We start from the raw sequence: 20,556 nt of genomic DNA, 5'->3' as shown, positions 1-20,556 counted from the left end.
TAATCTCTGTTTCAGAGTGTTTATTTATTTTTTTTTAATTTTTATTTCAGACATACTTTTGGTGTGATTAAACTAAAAACTGTTTTTGAATTCTGTCTGTATTGGTTTTGCTAAGAAGTGTCTTTATTTCCCTTCTACCCCACAGGATGCAGTGACAGTATTTAGTAACTGTTACAATGACATGGAGTTAGTATTGCTGGGTGCCTTGAGCAATTAATGTAGGTCTTTCCTTAAAAGGATTGTACTTAGTAGTATTCTAAACTTAATGAATTAACATAGTGAAATAGAAATTTGTGGTGAGGAGGAGCAGCCTCACCCTCCAGCCTTACACTTAAAAATCCTCTTGTTGCTCCTTGTGTCTGTATTTTTTGCTGATCTGACAACAACAAAATAAGTATACTTTTTATTAATTCACACATATGGCTATTGTGTTGGCTGTTGTCATTTTTTAATTTGACAATCTAAGGGAAAAGAGGTCAATGCCCTTGACTAAAGAGTCAGGTATTGCATGTTTTAAAAATTCTTGCCACACACCAGTTGAAAATCGATGAAGTACATAAACATCTTTAGAGGTAGCTGGGAGGAAATTACATTGTAGGCATCTGTACATTTTAGCTTTTGGACTGTTTGGTCCAAAATGTTTTAGCAAGCCATTCCTAAATAACTTAAGTTGGCATTTAATTGTCCAATACATTGGACAATTATGTATTGGATTGTTTCTACAAACAACATTAGGAAACTCGGGGTCCTTTTGTTAATCTAATAGAGATGTGATGGAGTGGAAAGAAGTCAGGAAGTATGTTTTGTTTATTATTATTTTTGATGGAAGGAAAATTCCGTTTATTCACGAGCTGGCAGCCTGAGAAGATGGACTCTGGTCACAAAGACCATCTTATCCCAGTGCAGGCAGGGGTTTTTAGGAGTGGGTCTGGGGAGGCAGAACAAAGGACACCGGAGGGGGTTGTGGATCCTTGTTTGAGGTTGCAGGGTGCAAGTCAGCAGTCTGCTCTGAAAGCCATCTCGGAGAGGGTCAGTGGTCTGGTTTTCCTCAGTGAAGGTGAACAGATCTCCAGGAGCCAAAATGCCTGAAGGCTGGAGTCTGCTTCCTTAGAGGTTGACTCCTAGAATCCTTTAAGCCAACAGGCTATTCATCCATAGCTACATATGAATTTACCAGCCATCACTCACAGAAACAATGTTAAAAGAGTAGTGGTGTGGGCTACATTGGTAGTCCTTCCTACCCATTCATTGGAACCGGCTGCGGAGGATGCGGCATCTGACGGCAGCGCCAAACCGCTCTCATTTCATGGTTGTCTTCACCTGGGAGCTGACTGGAGACACCGGCCAGAAGGCGGGTAGGTGCGCGTGAAATCTGATTATTAGTGAATGTTTCATGTTCTTATCTTGCCCTTTGATTAGATCTTTTCCCTTTACATATTGTGCTGCATAACAAATTAACCCCAAACTCAGGGGACTAAATAAATATGTTTTACCTTGTGGTTTCTGTGGGTCAGCAATTTGGGGACGTGGCTTAATTGGGCATTTTTGGTGTAAGGTTGCAGTTGAGATGTTGCCTGAAGCTGTAGTCATTTGAAGGTTTGACTGAAGCTGGAGTACCTGCTTCAGAGATGGCTCAGTCACCTGGCTGGCAAGTTGGTGTTGGCTATTGGAAAGAGGCCTTAGTCCCTTGCCACATGGACCACTATTAGGACTGTTTGAGTGTCCTTACTGCTGGCTTCCCCTGGAATGAGTGATCTAAGACTAAGACCAGAGTTTACACTGCAATATGTTTTATGACCTAGTCTTAGCAGTAATGCAGTTACTTCTGCCTCATTCCACTGGACATTCAGCCCATCCATGATTCAGAGTGGGAAGATACTATGTATAAATATGTGAGTGCCAGGAAGCAAGGATCACTGGGACCATCTGTAATAACTTGTAAACCTTATCTAAAAGAATAAATTATCCACTACCTTGGAAATGTGATAATGATAATGCTAATTCACTGTAAGAGGAGTCTTCCATTAGTGGTAGGTTTAAAGTTAACATGAGCCCTGGCTGGTTTGGCTCAGCGGCAGAGCGTCGGCCTGTGGTCCAGAGAGACCCGGGTTTGGTTCCCGCTAAGGGCATGTACCTCCGTTGCAGTTTGTTCCCGGCCCTGGTTGGGTCATGTGGGTGGCAGCCACTTGATGTGTCCCTTTCACGTCAATGTTTCTCTCCCTCCCTTTCTATCTGAACAAAAAATGGAAAATGTCCTTGGGTGAGGATTAAAAAAAAAAAAAAAAAATATATATATATATAATGAACCCCATGTAATTAACATGAAACCCATGTAATTAGAAAGACTTTAAAAATGGGTTGGGCCCTGACCAATTTGCTCAGTGGTTAGAGTGTTCGTCAGTCTATAGACTGCAGGGTTTCAGGTTCGATTATTGCTCAAGGGCACATACCTGGGTTGCAGATTTGAACCCTGACCCCGGTCGGGGTTGTGCGGAAGGCAACCAATCAATCTGTCTCTTTCACATCAATGTTTTTTTTTCTCCCTCCCTCCCTTCCACTCTTTCTAAAAATCAATGGAAAAATATCCTCAGGTGAAGGTTAACAACAAAATGGGTTGGATTTTTTTTTCTTTAATCCTCATCTGAGGATATGTTTTTAAATTGACTTTTAGAGAGAGGAAGGGAGAGAGAGGGAGAGACACTGATTGACTGCCTCCTCTATGTGCCCCGACTGGGGATCAAACCTGCAACCTAGGTATGTGCCCCGACTGGGAGTCAAACACAAAACCTTTTGGTATATGGGCCAACGCTCCAACCAATGGAGTCTTCAGGCCAGACGAATGGGTTGGAATGTGATGGAGCTAGCCTTTAGCTCTATGGTGCAGAAATAGTCCTTGACAGGGCGTTATTTTAATATGTACAGGGTCCAGAAATAGATCTGATGGCTCTGTGTCTTTAAAGAGGGCACGGTTTATAATCATGAAAGGATTTCAGAGATGTATGCTACCTTACGAAGTTCTCTATAGAAAATCTAATGTATAAAACAGATAAACTAGGAATGGTGTTTGAAGTACAGGAAGGTTTTAATTTTTTGAAATTTGAGAGCAATCTTTTGTACTTATATTTCTTTGCAGATTAAAAAATTTTAATTATAGTATTCAGAATCAGAACAAATTAAGAAGTAATGTTGGAGGTAAACACATTGAAGACTCTGCCTAGAGAAGATAAATCCAAATTAAAGCATCAAGAGCTCGGGAAATCCTGACCTTGGAGAGACTAGTAAATTTACCCTGGGTCCTCCTTTGGGCAATTGGAAATTTTCCCCTTGTCCAGTGAATTCCTGGCATTACTGCCTCAAACTTTTGTTTGACTCGATGCAGTTTCTCTCTCTCTCTCTCTCTCTCACACACACACACACACACACACACACACACACACAAACCTCGACTCTTAAATATTTTATTAATTTATGAAAGGTTTGAGTTTAGTAACTTTGCTAAGGTTAAGGGTGGAGCATTTGTAAGAAAGGCATTCTGTTGCATGGTCCTTGTCAGGCTTGCCCACCTGCTATATAGTCGAGGGCTCCAGCTGCTTCTGTCCATGGACTTTGTTACAAGGAGAGTCAAGAGCTTCCTTTTTGCCCTTCTCTCAGATCCACACCCAATCCACACCCAGTGCTGCAGAGCAGTGCTCCTCACACCAGCAGAATCATTATGACCTGGAAACTTGTTAGAAATGCAAACCTTCAGGTCCCACTTTAGGTCAACTAAAATCAGAAACTCCGGGTGGGGGTAGGACTCAGCAATCTTATGTAACAAGCTCTCCAGCTACTGCATGCTAAAGTTTGAGAACCAATAGAAAAGACTTAAAAAAAGGGTCAAGGAAAAATCAAGGGAGAGAACATTTGAACATTCATCCAAATACAGGCACCTGATACTACCTTCGCCCTGCTCCTGTCAGGTGGGGTGTGTTGCTCCTACTTCCTGCCTCAAACACTCTAGTGGTGTGGAATTTTGGCTTTTTTGCCTGATTAGTGCCAGCCATGGCCTCGTCTTTTTCTCTTCATCACATTTTTCAACCAGGCCTGAGGACTGGCTGTATTACAAGGCTTCGAGAGAGCTTGTGGAATGTGAAAATCTGCAGGGTGGAGATCACTGATGAATACTTACAATGATTCGTTTGTAAGGGGGGTGGAAATATCGAGCTAAAAGGGAGAAAAATTTTATTGGCCTTACTACAGATCCAAGAACTGAGGAGAACATAGTATTTATTTACTTTCTTTTTTTTTTTTTAATCTTCACCCGGGGACATTTTTTCATTTTTTGTTGAGATAGAGTGGGAGAGCCCTGGCCGGTTTGGCTCAGCGGTTAGAGCGTCGGCCTGCGGTCCGGAGAGACCCGGGTTCGGTTCCCGCTAAGGGCACGTACCTCGGTTGCAGTTTGTCCCGGGCCCTGGTCGGTTGTGCGGGTGGCAGCCACTCGATGTGTTCCTTTCACATCGATGTTTCTCTCTCTCTCTCTGTTCCTCTCTCTCCCCCCCACTCAACCTAAACAAAAAATGGAAAAATGTCCTCGGGTGAGGATTAAAAAAAAAAAAAAGGAGATAGAGTGGGAGGGAGAGAGAGGAAGAGCGAGAGAGAAACATCCACTTGAAAGGGACACATTGAGTGGTTGCCACCCGCACGACCCAACCAGGGGCTAGGGACAAACTGCAACCGAGGTACGTGCCCTTAGCGGGAACCGAACCCAGGTCTCTGGACCGCAGGCCGACACTCTCACTGCTGAGTCAAACTGACCAGAGCTATTTACTTTCTTACTTAATCCTCACCTGAGGACATGCTTAATGATTGATTTTAGAGAGAGGGGAAGGTAGAGAGAGAGAAAAAAACCATCATGAGAGAGAAACATCAACTGGGGACCGAACCCGAAACCTAGGTATGTGCCCCAACCGGAATTGAACCCACAAGTTTTCCATGTATGGGACGACACTCCAGACAACTGAGCCACCCGGCTAGCGCCTGTGGAGAACATTTTATTTATTTATTCATTCATTTATTGTTTTGTGGTACGTGCCCCTAGTGGGAACTGAACCGGGGACTCTCTGGTCCGCAGGCCGACGCTCAACCGCTGAGCCAAACTGACCAGGGCATGAGGAGGACATTTTAAAGGCATGAGCTGTGCCACAGTGATGAGGTTTGTTCAGAATATAGCAATCATTTTCTTTATTGTCCTGCTTTTGAGATCATGCCTAAAAAACTTTCTTCCTTTTTTCTCTTCTATACCTCTTTTATCTTTTTTTCCCATTAATCTCATTGGTCCACCTGGAATTTAGTTTGCCTTGAAATTCATTTAATGTATACTTTTGAAGGACACTGACATCATATTTCCTATCTACTACTGTCTCCACATTGTTAAAATCTTCTGTCTTTCGGTTTTTGTAAATTCTTTTATCACTCAAGGATATTTTTCCTTTTTTTTTTTTTTTTTTCAGATAGAGCAGGAGGGAGAGAGAGGGAGAGAGAGAGAGAAACATCGATGTGAAAGGGACACATCGAGTGGCTGCCTCCCTCACAACCCAACCAGGGCTGGGGACAGTTCATAACTGTGATGGCTTTTTCTTTTTTTCCCATTTTCACTTAGTTATCAAGTCTTTCTTTTCTTTCTTTTTTTTTTATCCTCACCCGAGGACATTTTTCCATTTTTTTTGTTCAGATAGAGTAGAAGGGAGAGAGAGAGAAACCGCTGAGCCAAACTGGCCGGGGCTCAAGTCTTTCTTTTTCCTTTCAAATGTTTCATACATCTTTTCTTTCTAGTCGTACTCCAGGTTATTTTGATCTTTCATGGACCATTGCAACCACCTTCCAACTGGTTTTCTTGCTCCCAATCTCCCCTTCATTGATTGATTCACCTAGTCAACATTAATCGAGGGCCTATGTGCCAGGTGCTAGAAATTTACAGATGAGTGACAGGGGCCCTGCTCTCAATGAGCTGCGATGAATGGCCAAACAGGTAACCTGATCATCACATTGTGTGGTATGTGCCATGGCACCACTGTGCCACCAGGTGCCACCAGAGTACAGAAGAGGAAGGAGTAGGGACAGCTCTGGAGAGGAGGCAGTGTTTGAGCTGAGTCTTACATAATTAGCATGAATTGGTCAGGAACTCAAGCCTCTGAGGTTAACTACTTTTTAAAAAAAATTTTTTCTTTTTAATCCTCACCCAAGGACATTTTTCTATTTTTTGTTCAGATAGAGTGGGAGGGAGAGAGAGGAAGAGAGAGAAAGAGAGAGAAACATCGACGTGAAAGGGACACATCAAGTGGCTGCCTCCCGCACGACTCAACCAGGACTGGGACAACCAGGGCTAAGGGCAACCGAGGTACGTGCTCTTAGCTGGAACCCAACCTGGGTCTCTCTGGACTGCAGGCCGACGCTCTAACCCACTGAGCCAAACCAGCCAGGGCTAACTACCCCCCCCCCCCTTTCTTTTTAAACCAAAGCCTTCTTTGGGAAAAATTTTTTTTCTAAATGCAAATTTTTCATATATCTTGATTTTGTTATAGTAGACTTTCAGGCCCTTAAAATGCTATTTTCACATTTCAATCATGTAATTCAAGCATAGAATCAAATATCAAGCTAACAAATTACTACATTTGCTAAGACACTAAGTCTCAGGTATAAATTTGCTAATCTTTTCCCCTGCCACGGTTGTCCAGTCATATCCGCAGTACTATACTATCTAGTTTGTTAAGTAGCATTTTGGAGATCAACAAGGTTTTCATAGATTTGCTGTTGTCCTAGCCCATCTACAGACCTGTAATTCGACAAAGTCAGGATTAACTTATTGCAATGAGGGAGGCTACACACCAGAAGACCAACATAGGACAGAACTAATATAACATTTGGGGAAAGGGGGAGATAAAATTTAAGTGAAGCAGTATTCTGCCAGGCTAAAAGCCAACTAAGGCTCATGCAAGGAATCAATGTCAGGTCTAAACTGTGAAGTGGCCCCCTGGTGGTGTTTCCTTGGAAATGCCAGTTCAGATGCAGAACACTGTTCTGAAGCTGTGCACCTGGGTTGTAAATGAAAACTGCCTCTCTCTGTCAGAGTAACTTGGATTCTCCTGTCAGGAATGGAATGTTTCATTTTTATCGATACCATTTCAAACAGCAAAATTTCTGATAGTCTGTGATTTTAGAGAACAAAAGCTTTAGGTGCGTTAGAAAGCAGCAGTCACTCAAAGAAGGGGGCTGTTTTTCATAATTTACAGCTGTAATGTATCAGTGGGAGAGACAGTTTTCTTAGTTAGCCTTTACCTATGCCTGTTTACCTAGCCTGGGAAATGGCACGGCAGATTTTTAATTTCCTCAGCCCTACCACATTTTGACTTTTTCAGTGCTTACATTACAGAGCAGGATCTGTAGACAAAAGGCAGAGGGGTCCTCAGTGAGGCTCCGACATCCGCTGCTGGCCCTGCGTTGCTGATGGAATTGTAGGTATCCTCTGTTATGCATCAGGGCTGGGAGCTTCTTCAGAGCTTCTGAGTCTTTCAAAGATTCCCTCTGTACTGCCAGTTCCTGGCACACGATGTGTAGCCAACCCGCAGATGAGTCATCAGGGTTGCTCACCCCCAAGTTTCTGTAATCTGTCACTCTTCCAACATATGTAAGGTGGAGGTAGCAAGTGCTACCTGCTTCCAGAATCCCAAGGGCTGTCAAGGTGCTTTGGACTCCTGGTGTTGCTTGATCAGTGAGGAATGTGGGGTGGGGGTGGTAGAGATGGGGGAGGAGGGATTTGCATGTGGATCAGATCAGCTAACTCAGTCTTCATGCCTGAAGTCATGTTCTGAGCTCCTTGCAGAATCTGGCCCAGCCTGTAAAAGCCAGGCCTCTCCTTTAGCTGTGGAGGCGTGGAAGCAACGCCCCTCCTAGCCCAGCTGCCATGGGAAAGTGTAACGATGCTCTTCTGGGAAGTCACTGAGTTTAAAAGAAGCAGTACCATATTTAAATGAACTTAGCTTCTTGAACTACCTTCATTGGTGTGCGACCCATCTGTGTTGTCGTAGGAGGAGCCAACATGAGGCACTTTAAAGGCCCTCAAGTCCTGGCCGGTTTGGCTCAGCGGTTGGAGCATTGGCCTGCGACTAGAGAATCCCTGGTTCAGTTCCCGCTAAGGGCACCTAAATAAATAAAGGCCCTCAAGTTGAGTCACTTTTTTCTTGGGTTTTTACATTGCTAGATTGAGTGTATTTAACTCAGGATTCTTAGGCACAGGCAGAAATTCTTTCTGCAGGCTGTAGGTAGTGGGGCCAGAGTGCTCTCCTTTCTCTTTTTACTAACATAACTCAGGCTTTTAAGTGTTCAGCTTCTGGTTCAGAATTATTATTATTATTATTATTTTTTTATCCTCACCCGAGGACATTTTTCCATTTTTTGTTCAGATAGAGCGGGAGGGAGAGAGAGAGAGAAACATCGACGTGAAGGGACACATCGAGTGGCTGCCACCCGCACGACCAACCAGGGCCGGGGACAAACTGCAACCGAGGTACGTGCCCTTAGCGGGAACCGAACCCGGGTCTCTCTGTACCGCAGGCCGACGCTCCAACTGCTGAGCCAAACCGGCCAGGGCCAGAATTATTTTACTGAATCATATAGTGGTCCCTGAATCCACAATGCAACCATAATATACCAGTTGTCAAGGCAGTTTCCTGCTTAGGAAATGGCAAGATTCTCTTGGACGAAATAGGAAGTACTGGGATAATAAGTTGGTCAAGCGTGGGTAGAGAGCTGACTTCTGCTTGTAAAGGGTGGTTTGCAGGGAGGGCATCATTATATGTTTGAAAAATGCCAGTTCCATAGAAGTAACCAGTATGAAAATCAAAGGCAGCCTACTGATAAAATAAAGTGATAAAATGAGCTCCTTGGGGAATGGGTGGTGTTCCTCACAGGGCTGGGTACCTCCTATCTGGGCTCCGGTGGCCCCCACATGATGCTTCATTAGAGCAGTTACATCCAGGAAGCCCGGGTGTTCTTCAGGGCCCCGGTGAGGCTGACCTAGCACCACGCCGGCCCAGTACATTGACGAAGTTCATTAAATGAGCTCTTAGCTGGGCTGCCCTGAGGATGAAGGGAAAAGCCGACAAGAAAGGCAAAAATCTTCTAATTTGTTGGTGTGATGTCTATCCTATTGAATACTTAGAATGATATCAGTAAATCAGACACTTGTTTTATTTTTCCCTTAACAACTTGTTAGTCATTAGATTTTTATCCTTCTGATTTCTATCTTTATCCCAGGCTGGAACAGGAAGAGAAAGGTGATAATTTCTGGCTTAACTAGTCATTACTCTTAGGTGTGTATGTATGACACATTTTAAATCTTTTTTTTTTTTATCCTCACCCGAGGACATTTTTTTGTTTTTTGTTCAGATAGAGTAAGAGTGGGAGGGAGAGAGAGGAAAAGAGAAAGAGAGAAACATTGACGTAAAGGGACACATCGAGTGGCTGCCACCTGTGCAACCCAACCAGATACAAACTGCAATCGAGGTACGTGCCCTTAGCGGGAACCGAACCTGGGTCTCTCTGGATCTCAGGCCAACGCTCTAACTGCTGAGCCAAACCGGCCAGGGCTTAAATCATTTTTAAAGTCAGGGGGTGGTATTACTAAAACTTTCTTATTTTAAAATGACTTTTCCACTGCAACATCCAAGATAAGTATATCATGCCACTATTTTTTTTTTTTTTTACCACAGATTCTTTAATCAGATTGTTTTGATACAGTTATGATGTAGGCAATTTCCATGTACAAAACTCAAATCTATCCATTTTTCCCAAGAAACAAACATTGTTTTATTTTAGAGGCATTTTATTTGGACAACTAAAAAACAATTAGATGTTCAGAAGCAGTCTACAATGAACGAGAAATAAAACCTGTTACTTTATCATGTCTTCCCCCTCTTCTTTACAATGAAAGCACAAAAAAGGCTTTCTGCTTTAAGGGAAAAGTCAGAAAAATAGGCCAATATATTTTTCGTCTCCATAATAACATAAACAGCTACAAGAAATCTAACTGTAATAAGAGAAATTGGATGTTGGCTTGCATGTATTCATTAAAAAGACAATAGGCCATTGTACTACTAGAGCATAACTCCACCTGCCTTCATCTGATACTCTTGCATTTTCACTTACAGGTAACAGTAAGTTAGTTAGGTCCACACTGGAGCTAATTCATACTCCTCATTATTTACTGCTCCATGTTTGTCTTAAGCAGAGACCAACTCTGAAAGGCGGATGCTTTTCTCTGCTTGCTCGTTTCAGTCCGTACGGTGCATACTATTTGAGGCATATGCATGATACTCAGGCCTTCACTTCAGGAGTTGAACTACAGATGGAATCTGAATTCTCTGAAGCAATTTCTTCTAGCTCCTCTTCTGCTGTCTCTGGAAAACTGATCTTTGGCTTTGCCATCTCACCACTATCTTCTTCAGGAAGCACACATTCCAAAGGCCATATGTTTTTCCTACTACAGTTTGCCATAATCTCCAAGTTCCATCTTCAGAACTACTGGCATAGAGTTCTCCATCAGGACTAAATCTCACGCAGTGAATAGGACCAAAGTGTCCTTTGTAGGATTCTAATTCTTCTCCACTATTATAATCATACTTATAAAGTTTAAAGTCTTCACCACCTGCAACAAGAAATTCTTTCTCAGGATGAAGAGATGCAGAGTTCATGGGCGCAGGAGCTTCAAAGGATTTAATTGGGTCCAAACTTACTGCACTATGAAAAGCAATAGATCGTCCATAAGTTATTACCAAGATCTCTCCCTCAGGAATATATTCCATACTGCTAACAGACATATTCAAACTTAGAGATTTCACTTCTGTCACAGTAGAATGATCCCAAAGGCGGACAGTTTTATCATCAGCTGAAAGAATCTGTTTATCCTCACTGCACCATAGAACCTTTTTAATACCAGAGGTATGACCACTGATTTCTTTAGGTTCTGCTTCAGGTTTGTTCAAGTCATATATGCGTAACAGTTTATCCTGTCCCCCAGTTAACAAGTAATTACTATCCTGCGTAAAATCCACAGACTTGACAATGTGTTTATGAGCCAGGGTCATCAACTCACCTCCTGAGACAGCATCCCATACTTTGGCTGTGAAATCTGCAGCTGCTGTAGCTGCTTTGGTGGCATCCTTATTCAATGTTGCACCCCAAACGGCACCCTTATGACCCAAAAAAGTTCCAATCCAGTCTCCTGTGTCCCCCTGACGTAGCATAGGTTTACCATCTTTGCACGTGCTGATTAAGAAATAGCCGTAAGCCCTGGCCGGTTTGCTCAGCGGTTAGAGCGTTGGCCTGCGGTCCGGAGAGACCCGGGTTCGGTTCCCGCTAAGGGCATGTACCTCGGTTGCGGTTTGTCCCCGGCCCTGGTCAGTTGTGCGGGTGGCAGCCACTCGATGTGTCCCTTTCACGTCGATGTTTCTCTCTCTCTTCCTCTCTCTCCCTCCCACTCTACCTGAACAAAAAATGGAAAAATGTCCTCGAGTGAGGATAAAAAAAAAAGGAAATAGCCGTTAAGGCGTGATACCACTGAAGGCCAAGTCGACCACAGGCCGCGTGTGGCCTGCGCAGGTGAGCGGAGTCGGCCTCATTGCCCAGGCGGCGAACCGAGCGAGCGGGGCGGGGAGCAAGGGTCCTCTGGTTCCTCTCTCGCAACTGCAGCGCCTCGGGCTCCTCAAGGCCCTGACGCTGGGGCGGGCCGGAGACGGAACTGGGAGGCCAACCCCTGGCGCCCAGGTCAGGAAAGGGTTAGGGATGGGTCAGGGAGTTTGCTACTAGCCACCGACAGCCGCCCAGGGAGGGAGAGGGAGGGAGGGAGGGAGGAAAGTAGGGGAGGGGGAGAACCACAAAACCGGCGGTCTCGACCGGCACCGTCCACACCGCCACCGGCGGAAGTTACTCATGCCACTATTTTTTAAAATGAATTTCATTCCTAATAGTAGTGACTTTGGGAATCTGTGTGCCCGCCCTCCCGCCCTCCCGCCCTCCCTCCCTCCCGCCCTCCCTCCCTCCCTCCCTCCCTCCTCCCTTCCTTCCTCCCTTCCTCCCTCCCTTCCTTCCTCCCTCCCTTCCTTCCTCCCTCCCTCCCTCCCTCCTTCCTTCCTTCCTTCCTTCCTTCCTTCCTTCCTTCCTCACCAGAGGATATTGTTCCATTTGTCTGCAGATAGAGTAGGAGAGAGAAAGAGAGACATCTATGTGAAAGAGGCACATTGACTGGTTGCCTCCTGCACGACCCTGACCGGGGCCGGGACGAGCCACAACCGAGGTACGTGTCCTTACCCGAAATTGAACTCACGGCTCTTCGGTCAATGGGCCGATGCTCTAACCGCTGAGCCAAACCAACCAGGGATGTGTGCTTATATTTTTGATGCTGCTGATGCCAAATTCTTTCTTCTTCTTTTTTTTTTTTTTTTGCTGCCAAAGTATTCTTAGAAGGAGGAGGCCATGGAGCTGATCCCTGCCAGGCCAGCTGGCGCCCGGGGAGGAGCAGGAGTGGGGGCTCAGGTGCTTCCCAGTAGAGGCATCAGCAGGTCATTGAAGTGGGCAGAGGAGAGTGAGAGGCGGTGTGCTCCACAGGCGAGTAGTAATTGACCATGGGCTCGGGGCAGAGAGGGCAGAGCAGGAGTGTAAAGAACGTTGCCCACCATGGGGAGAGGATTAAAAACCATTGAAAGGTTCTTATAAAGTTCACTTCAGCAGTAGTGAGAAAGGGTTGGGTTTGGGGACAAGATAGAAAGATGAGGTATGAGGGTGCTGCTGCTCATCTGCACAACCTGGGGGTCACTGGGGAGGTGCCTGGGAGAATATGTGTACCCCCCCCCCAATTCCTAGCGGGAGTAGACAAGTTTTTAGAACTCTCGACATGATAGAACTATCCACTATATGGACCGTATATGTACATGGTGAGAGGTAGCTCACATTTCCATGTGAGCTGCAAGAACATAACAATTGAACATTTTCCAACAGAGTAGAAAATGACAACCTGGATTTCCCTCCCCTCCCCCATCCAACAAGCGTGTTAGGCATGCTGCACCTTTAATTCATCCAGGTGAGAATCAGTGGTCAGCCTAAGTTAGGGACTGGGAAGGAAAGAAATGAGGTGGCCAGGACAGTGGTCATTCAGTGGCTAAGGACATGGTTATAGAGCTCAGCCAGCACTTTCAGATGAGGGCAGGGGCTGAGGGACTAGTCTAGGATAATTTCTGTATTTCCAGCTTGGTCACTAACTTTTACTTTTTTTTTTTCTTTATTGATTTTAGAGACATAGGAAGGGAGAGAGAGAGAGAAACATCGATGAGAGAGAACATCAATTGGCCGCCTCCTGCATGCCCCCCACTGAGGATTTGGCTCATAACCTGGGCATGTGCCCTGACCTGGAATCAAATTGGCAACCTCTTGGTGCATGGGTCAACACTCAACCATTGAGCCACACCAGCCAGGCGTTGGTCACTAACTTTTGAAATTGCCTTCTGGGTCCCTTTATGGGCCAAGAAGATTAAATTCATTATTTATTTATTTATTTATTTTTATCTTTATTGTTGAATGTATTACAGATATTCCTCATTTTTCCCCCATTGACGCCCTCCTCCCCACACCCACCCCCCTCCTGCCTTTTCCCACACTGTTGTCTGTGTCCATTGGTTATGCATATAAGTTCTTTGGTTTATTTCTTCTCACCACCTAACCCCCTTCTCATTCAGGTTGGTCAGTCTAGCAACCAATTTGTTCTTAATCCCTTCACCTTTTTCACCCATTCCCCCAAGCCCCCTCCCATCTGGCAACCAACAAAATGTTCTCTATATCTATGAGAATGTTTCTGTTCTGCCTGTTCATTTTGTTTGTAGATTCCATTGTCGATACATATGTATTCATTGCCATTTTGTTTGTTCACATATTTTATCTTTTTCTTCAAAAAGACCCTTCAACATTTCATATAATAACGGTTTGGTGGTGATGAACTCCTTTAACTTTTTCTTGTCTGGGAAACTCTTTATATGGTCATCAATTCTAAATGACAGTTTTGCAGGATAGAGTAATCTTGGTTGTAGGTTCTTGGTTTTCATCACTCTGAATATTTCTTGCCACTCCCTTCTGGCCTGCAAAGTTTCTTTTGAGAAATCAGCTGACAGTCTTATGGGAACTCCCTTGTAGATAACTAACTGCTTTTCTCTTGCTGCTTTTAAGATTCTCTCTTTGTCTTGAACCTTTTGCATTTTTTTTGTTGTTGTTGTTCAGGTAAAGTGGGAGGGAGAGAGAGGAACAGAGAGAGAGAGAGAAACATCGATGTGAAAGGAACACATCGAGTGGCTGCCACCCGCACAACTGACCAGGGCCGGGGACAAACTGCAACCGAGGTACATGCCCTTAGCGGGAACCGAACCCGGGTCTCTCAGGACTGCAGGCCGGCGCTCTAACCGCTGAACCAAACCGGCCAGGGCAACCTTTTGCATTTTGATGATGATGTATCTTGGTGTGGGCCTCTTGGGGTTCATCTTGTTTGAGACTCTGTGCTTTCTGGACTTGTATGTCTGTTTCCTTCACCAAGTTAGGGAAGTTTTTTGCCATCATTGTTTCAAATAGGTTTTCAATTTCTTGTTCTCTCTCTTCTCCTTCTGGCACCCCCAAGATGCGAATGTTGGCACGCTTGAAATTGTCCCAGAGGCTCCTTACACTTTCCTCAGTTTTTTGGCATCTTTTTTTTCTTTCTGTTCTGCTCCCTGAGCCTCAGTTTCCGCTGGTTTTTCCAGCCAGAAGTTATGGGGACTTCTCTTCCTGGCACTGGAACCCTGAGCAGGGTGCCTGTTGTTGGGCAGGGACCCCTCATTCCTCAGGGAGGACCTTCCCAGCTGAGGTATCCTCCTGATTTTTATCCACCACACGAGGGTGTGGGACCAGCCCTGTGCTGGGGACATGGTGTGTGTGCTTGATTGAAGCATGTGGATCCCGGAGTCCTGGAGTTGCCAGGAGTCTCTGATAACCAAGTCTGCGCTGAAGGTGAGGCAGGAGAGGCTGCGGCCAGGTTTCACACTTGAATCTCAGTTGGTGAGTGTGCCGGGGATACTTGAAACCACCATATGCACGATTCCCATCTTCCTGGAACGTTGGCTTCATTTGGGGGAAAATACTTATGTGTTGAACCAAATGCAGATATATATATATATATATATATATATATATATATATATATATATATTTGGAGTAGAATGCAAATTTAGAATGAGGTTTGAAATAACTGTGCCAGTTCCCTGGCACCCCATTTTTTGTTTTTCCATTCCTTCATGCATCATACTGCATTTAAGCTGGATTCAGCTTAGATGAAGGAATTTAGCTACAGTGTTGAAAGGGGACATCTTACATTATTGCCAAGGTTTAAGAAAGTGCCAAGCTGGTAACTGCTTCCTTTTACAGCGAGCTCCCAGGAGACAAACACTTTAAAGATCATTGGCTGCCACCTGTAGATTTTGTTCATTGGAAAGGGCATCAAATAAAAGACGTTTTCCAGCCTCATTGGAAGGGATTTATCAAGCACCTAACCCTGAATAGACACCTACCCCCATCTATGGACATCAAAGTCTCCTTGAGGACAAGAAGCCACTGAAGCCGGAGGTAGACAGCTATCCCGACATCGACAAGGCCTGAGTACCTGTAGATTGGTACTGGACTCAGAATCCATTTTTTAAATTGTTTTAACTTATTTGCTGATGGTATTAGTCATAATAGTTATACTTGTTCTTTGTTGTTGTTTTTATATAGTTCAACTGCTTATGCTTACTAAACATGTATAAGACAACTATTAATACTCTTTTCATGGTTTATGTAAATATACTAGATGTCAAATACAGAAAAATGAGACAGAAGGCAAAGCTTGAATCATGATAGTTCATAGGATAGAAATGATCCAAAGTATTTTTTTGCGGTGAAGTTCGTAAGACCTGACTGCCTTCCACTTACCGGCCCTTTCGTTTTGGGGAAAAAGTCAATTGCAACTCAGGTCCGCTGGTTATGGTATTGCCCCATCCTCAATGGTCAACAAGATGACATCGATACTGAGACTGTAGGAATGAGCCCTCTGAGGGCTGTTCCACACTATTCGACCAAAAGATTGGTCATCAATTCATCCTTTGGATTGATTTATGACTGAAAGGGGGAACGGTGGACCAAAAAAAAAAGGAGTTCTATGGAATTTAACCTCACAGGTGATCTGATGATAAATTCCTAACTGAGCAGATCATGGTGGGTAGCCTGCCCCAGGTATATAACCTTGTAATAAAAATTTTATCTTTGCCTCAAGCAAGCTCTATCCATTGTTCTGTTATTCTCTGGAGCATTTGAGATCTTGCTCCCTGGCATATGTCATCAGGTTGGCTAAAATAAACTCTTATATACATTATTTACTGGTGCCCTGGCTGATTTGACTCAGCAGTTAGAGCGCCGGCCCTTGGACCGAGGGGTCACAGGTTCGATTTCCAGTCCAGGGCACGTGACTGGGTTGCAGGTTCTATCATCTGCCCCAGTGGGGTTGTTTGGGAGGCAACCAATCGATGTGTCTCTCTCACATTGGTGGCAGGGTAAGGAAGCGGGAGAAAGCAAAGCGGGGAGACTTCTAGGACTGGATAAAAAGTAAATACAGAGACACATACTTCTTTACAATGGTGGGTGCAGTTAACATTTTATATACCTGGTTTACTGAGGTATGGGGTATAAGATAATAATGAGGAATAAAGTTGTCTCACCCCATACCAACTCAGGAGAGAAGGCCATTTTCACATTTTAAGCATGTTATTCTAGATGCACAAAAACAACAGACAGTGCTTATTCAAGGGAGAGGTTAATTTACCATGTAGGCCTTAAAACATGACTTCCCACCATAACTTGCTCAGTTAGGATTTTTTTTTTATCCTCACTTGAGGACACTCTTCCATTTTTTGTTCAGATAGAGTGGGAGGGAGAGAGAGGAAGAGAGAGAAAGAGAGAAACATCAACGTGAAAGGGACACATTGAGTGGCTGCCTCCCACACGACCCAACCAGGGCCAGGGACAAACTGCAACCGAGGTACGTGCCCATAGCGGGAACTGAACCCGGGTCTCTTTGGACCGCAGGCCAATGCTCTAACCGTTGAGCCAAACCAGCCAGGGTGCAAACTAAAAAATTTTAAACAGCACGGGAAATCAACAAAATGAAAAGACAACTCACTGCATGGGAGAAGATATTCACCAATGATACATCTAATAAGGGGTTAATATCGAAAATTTATAAAGAACTCATACAACTCAACACCCAAACAAACAATCCAATTAAAAATGGGCAAAGAACTTGAATAGACACTTTTCCAAAGAGGACATACAGATGGCCAATAGACATGAAAAGATGCTCAACATCACTAATCATCAGAGAGATGTAAACTAAAACCACAATGAGATATCACCTAACACCTGTCAGAATGGCTGCCATCAATAAATCAACAAGGAAATGTTGGTGAGGATGTGGAGAAAAGGGAACCCTTGTGTACTGTTCGCTGGAATGCAGACTGGTGCAGCCACGGTGGAAAGCAGTATGAAGGATGGAGGTTCCTCAAAAAATTAAAAATGGAACTGCCTAAATTCAATTTCTGGGAATTTATCCAAAGAAACCTGAAACACTAATTTGAAAGAATATGTGCACCCCTGTGTTCACTGCAGTGTTACTTACAATAGCTAAGATGTGGAAGCAACCTAATTGCTCAATAGACAAGTGAATAAAAAAGTGGTGCTACATATATACAATGGTATACTACTTGGCCATAAAAAAGAATGACATCTTGCCATTTGCAACAGCATGGATGGACTTAGAGCAGCGATTTTCAACATTTTTCGTCTCATGGCACACACAAACTAATTACTAAAATCCTGCAGCACAGCAAAAATATATTTTTTTGCCGATCCGACAAAAACTAGGTATGATTTTGATTCATTTACACTGGATAGCTGTTGTTGTGTAGGCTGTTGTCATTTTTTAATTTGACAATCTAAGGGAAATGAAGTCAGTGCCTCTGACTAAATAGTCAGGTATTGCATATTTAATTAATTTATTTTTGGTTAATCCTCACCCAAGGATATTTTCCCACTGATTTTTAGATAGAATGGAAGGGAGGGAGGGAGGGAGGGAGAGAGGGAGAGGGAGAGAGAAACATCAATGTAAGAGAGACATCAATTGGTTGCCTCCTGCATGACCCCGACCAGGGCCAAAGATTGAACCTGCAATCCAGGTACACGCCCTTGACCACGAGGATCGACACTCTAACTGCTGAGCAAAACTGGCCAGGGTGGTATTGCATGTTTTAAAAATTCTTGTGGCACACGGGTTGAAAATCGCTGATCTAAGAGGGTATTATGTTAAGTAAAATAAATCAGTCAGAGAAAGACAAATACCATGTGATTTAACTTACATGTGGAATCTAAAGAACAAAATAAATGAACAAACAAAATAGAAACAGACTCATAGACAGGGAACAGACCGATAATTGCTGTAGGGAAAGGGGAGTTGGGGAACTTGGTGAAAAAGATGAAGAGATTAAGAAGTACAGATTGGTAGTTACAAAATAGTCACGGGGATATAAAATACAGCATAGGGAATATAGCCAATAATATTGTAATAACTATGTATGCTGCCAGGTGGGTACTGGAAATATCAAGGGACTACTTGGTAAAGTATGTGATTGTCTAACCACTATGCTGTACACCTGAAACTGATGCAAAATAATGTTAAATGTAAACTAAAATTGAAAAATAAAATAATAATAAAAAAATAATGTTCAGCCCTGGCCTGTTTGTCTCAGTGGTTAGAGTGTTGGCCCGCGGACCAAAGAGCCTCAGGTTTGGTTCTGGCCAAGGGCACGCACCTCTGTTGCAGTTTGGTCCCCGGCCCTGGTCAGGGTCGAGCAGGAGGCAACCAGTCGATGTGTTTCTCTCACATCGATGTCTCTCTCTCTCTCTGTCTCCCTCCTACTCTATCTGAAGATAAATGAAAATATATCCTCGGGTGAGGATTGAACAAACAAAAAAATAATGTTCAATAAACTTAAAAAAAACAAAACCCAGCAAAAATAAAACGCTTTTATTTAGTATACTTCATGGGAGTTCCCTTCTGGTTGCTATCTGAAATGCTGCCCAATTTATGAATTGCTTAAAAATTAATTAGATCTTCAATTATAGTCAGTTGAATTTTGTTCTTCAACAAGTCTTTTCTTTTTATTATTATTTTTTAAATCCTTACATGAGGATATGTTTACATTTATCTTCAGACAGAGTGTGTGTGGGAGAGAGAGAGAGAGAGAGAGAGAGAGAGAGAGAGAGACATCAATGTGAGAGACACACATCAAAACTGGTTGCCACCTGCACAATCCCAACTGGGGCCGGGGAAGAACTGCAACCAAGGTACCTGCCCTTGGCTGGAATTGGTCTGCGGGCCGACGCTCTAACTGCTGAGCAAAACCGGCCAGGGCCAAGTCTTTTCTTTTTAGGTGTACCTCTTGGACATCATTTCATTTTAGTCCAAAATGGACCAACTCATTGTATGAACGTATCATGATTTGTCTAATCCCCTCTGTGTACCTTTATATCTGTGGCCTAGCTTTTCACCAGGACAAATACAGTAATAACGGAACATTTTCCTGTTCTTAGCATCTAGTTCCAGCAATCCCGCCTCCTGGGCAGAGGCAGCTTGGTAAACCCTGCCTGTAGGATAGATGCCAGCCTCTGGGTCTCGCATTTTAAGACCAATCAGCAGATCTCCTGAATAGGGATCTGGGAGGGGATACAGAGTTGGCCCAAGACCAAAGTGAAGAGGCAGATCTTTGGAGAATTTTCTGGTAAAGTGGCATTGAGAGACGAGAAGTCCCGCTGGGCATGGATTTATTTCCTTAGGGCAAATTCCCACAAATGAAATTTCTGGTTTTCATCTTGGTTGCCACATCACTTTCTTATGGAGGATATAACGATTTATACCCTCATTAACAGTGATTAAAGTCCTGCTTCCCCCACCCCACCTTTGACAACAAGGGCTCTTTATTGGTCTTTTTGCCTTTGCTAACCTGATAGGGTGAAAATGTCCCAATCATTGCTTTAATTTGAATTAAATTAAAGTTGTTGATTACTGCTGATGTCAAGCATCTTTTCTTATGTATCAGTTGTATTTGTGTGTGTGTGTCTGTGTAAAACACTTGTTCATTTCTTTTGCCCATTAAGAAATACAGTTTATCTTTTATCTTTCCTTTTTAGGAGTAAAGTGGATGTTACTAAAGATTCTGTAGGAAGACAGGAAAATTTATGTCACTAGCCCTGGCCGGTTTGGCTCAGCGGTTGGAGCGTCGGCCTGCGGTCCCGAGAGACCCAGGTTCAGTTCCCGCTAAGGGCACGTACCTTGGTTGCAGTTTGTCCCCGGCCCTGGTTGGTCGTGCGGGTGGCAGCCACTCGATGTGAAGGGACACATCGATGTTTCTCTCTCTCTCTCTTCCT

The 20,556-nt window shown here is 43.9% G+C and overlaps 1 protein-coding gene across 1 annotated transcript; it reads right to left on the bottom strand.

The window, feature by feature from the left end:
* Window positions 1-10,203: 10,203 nt before the first annotated feature.
* On the bottom strand, window positions 10,204-11,966 carry LOC118618082 (serine-threonine kinase receptor-associated protein-like). The gene is given in 3 exon segments (XM_036244023.1): window positions 10,204-10,493; window positions 10,496-11,301; window positions 11,935-11,966. Coding segments are annotated over 3 exon segments (981 nt in total). The 3' UTR covers window positions 10,204-10,350.
* Window positions 11,967-20,556: the final 8,590 nt, after the last annotated feature.

The sequence above is a fragment of the Molossus molossus genome, unplaced genomic scaffold, assembly GCF_014108415.1.
Source record: "Molossus molossus isolate mMolMol1 unplaced genomic scaffold, mMolMol1.p scaffold_m16_p_1, whole genome shotgun sequence".
In the NCBI taxonomy this organism is placed as follows: domain Eukaryota; kingdom Metazoa; phylum Chordata; class Mammalia; order Chiroptera; family Molossidae; genus Molossus; species Molossus molossus.
The sequence above is the reverse complement of the archived record's forward strand: the minus strand, read 5'-3'. Positions and strand labels throughout refer to the sequence as shown.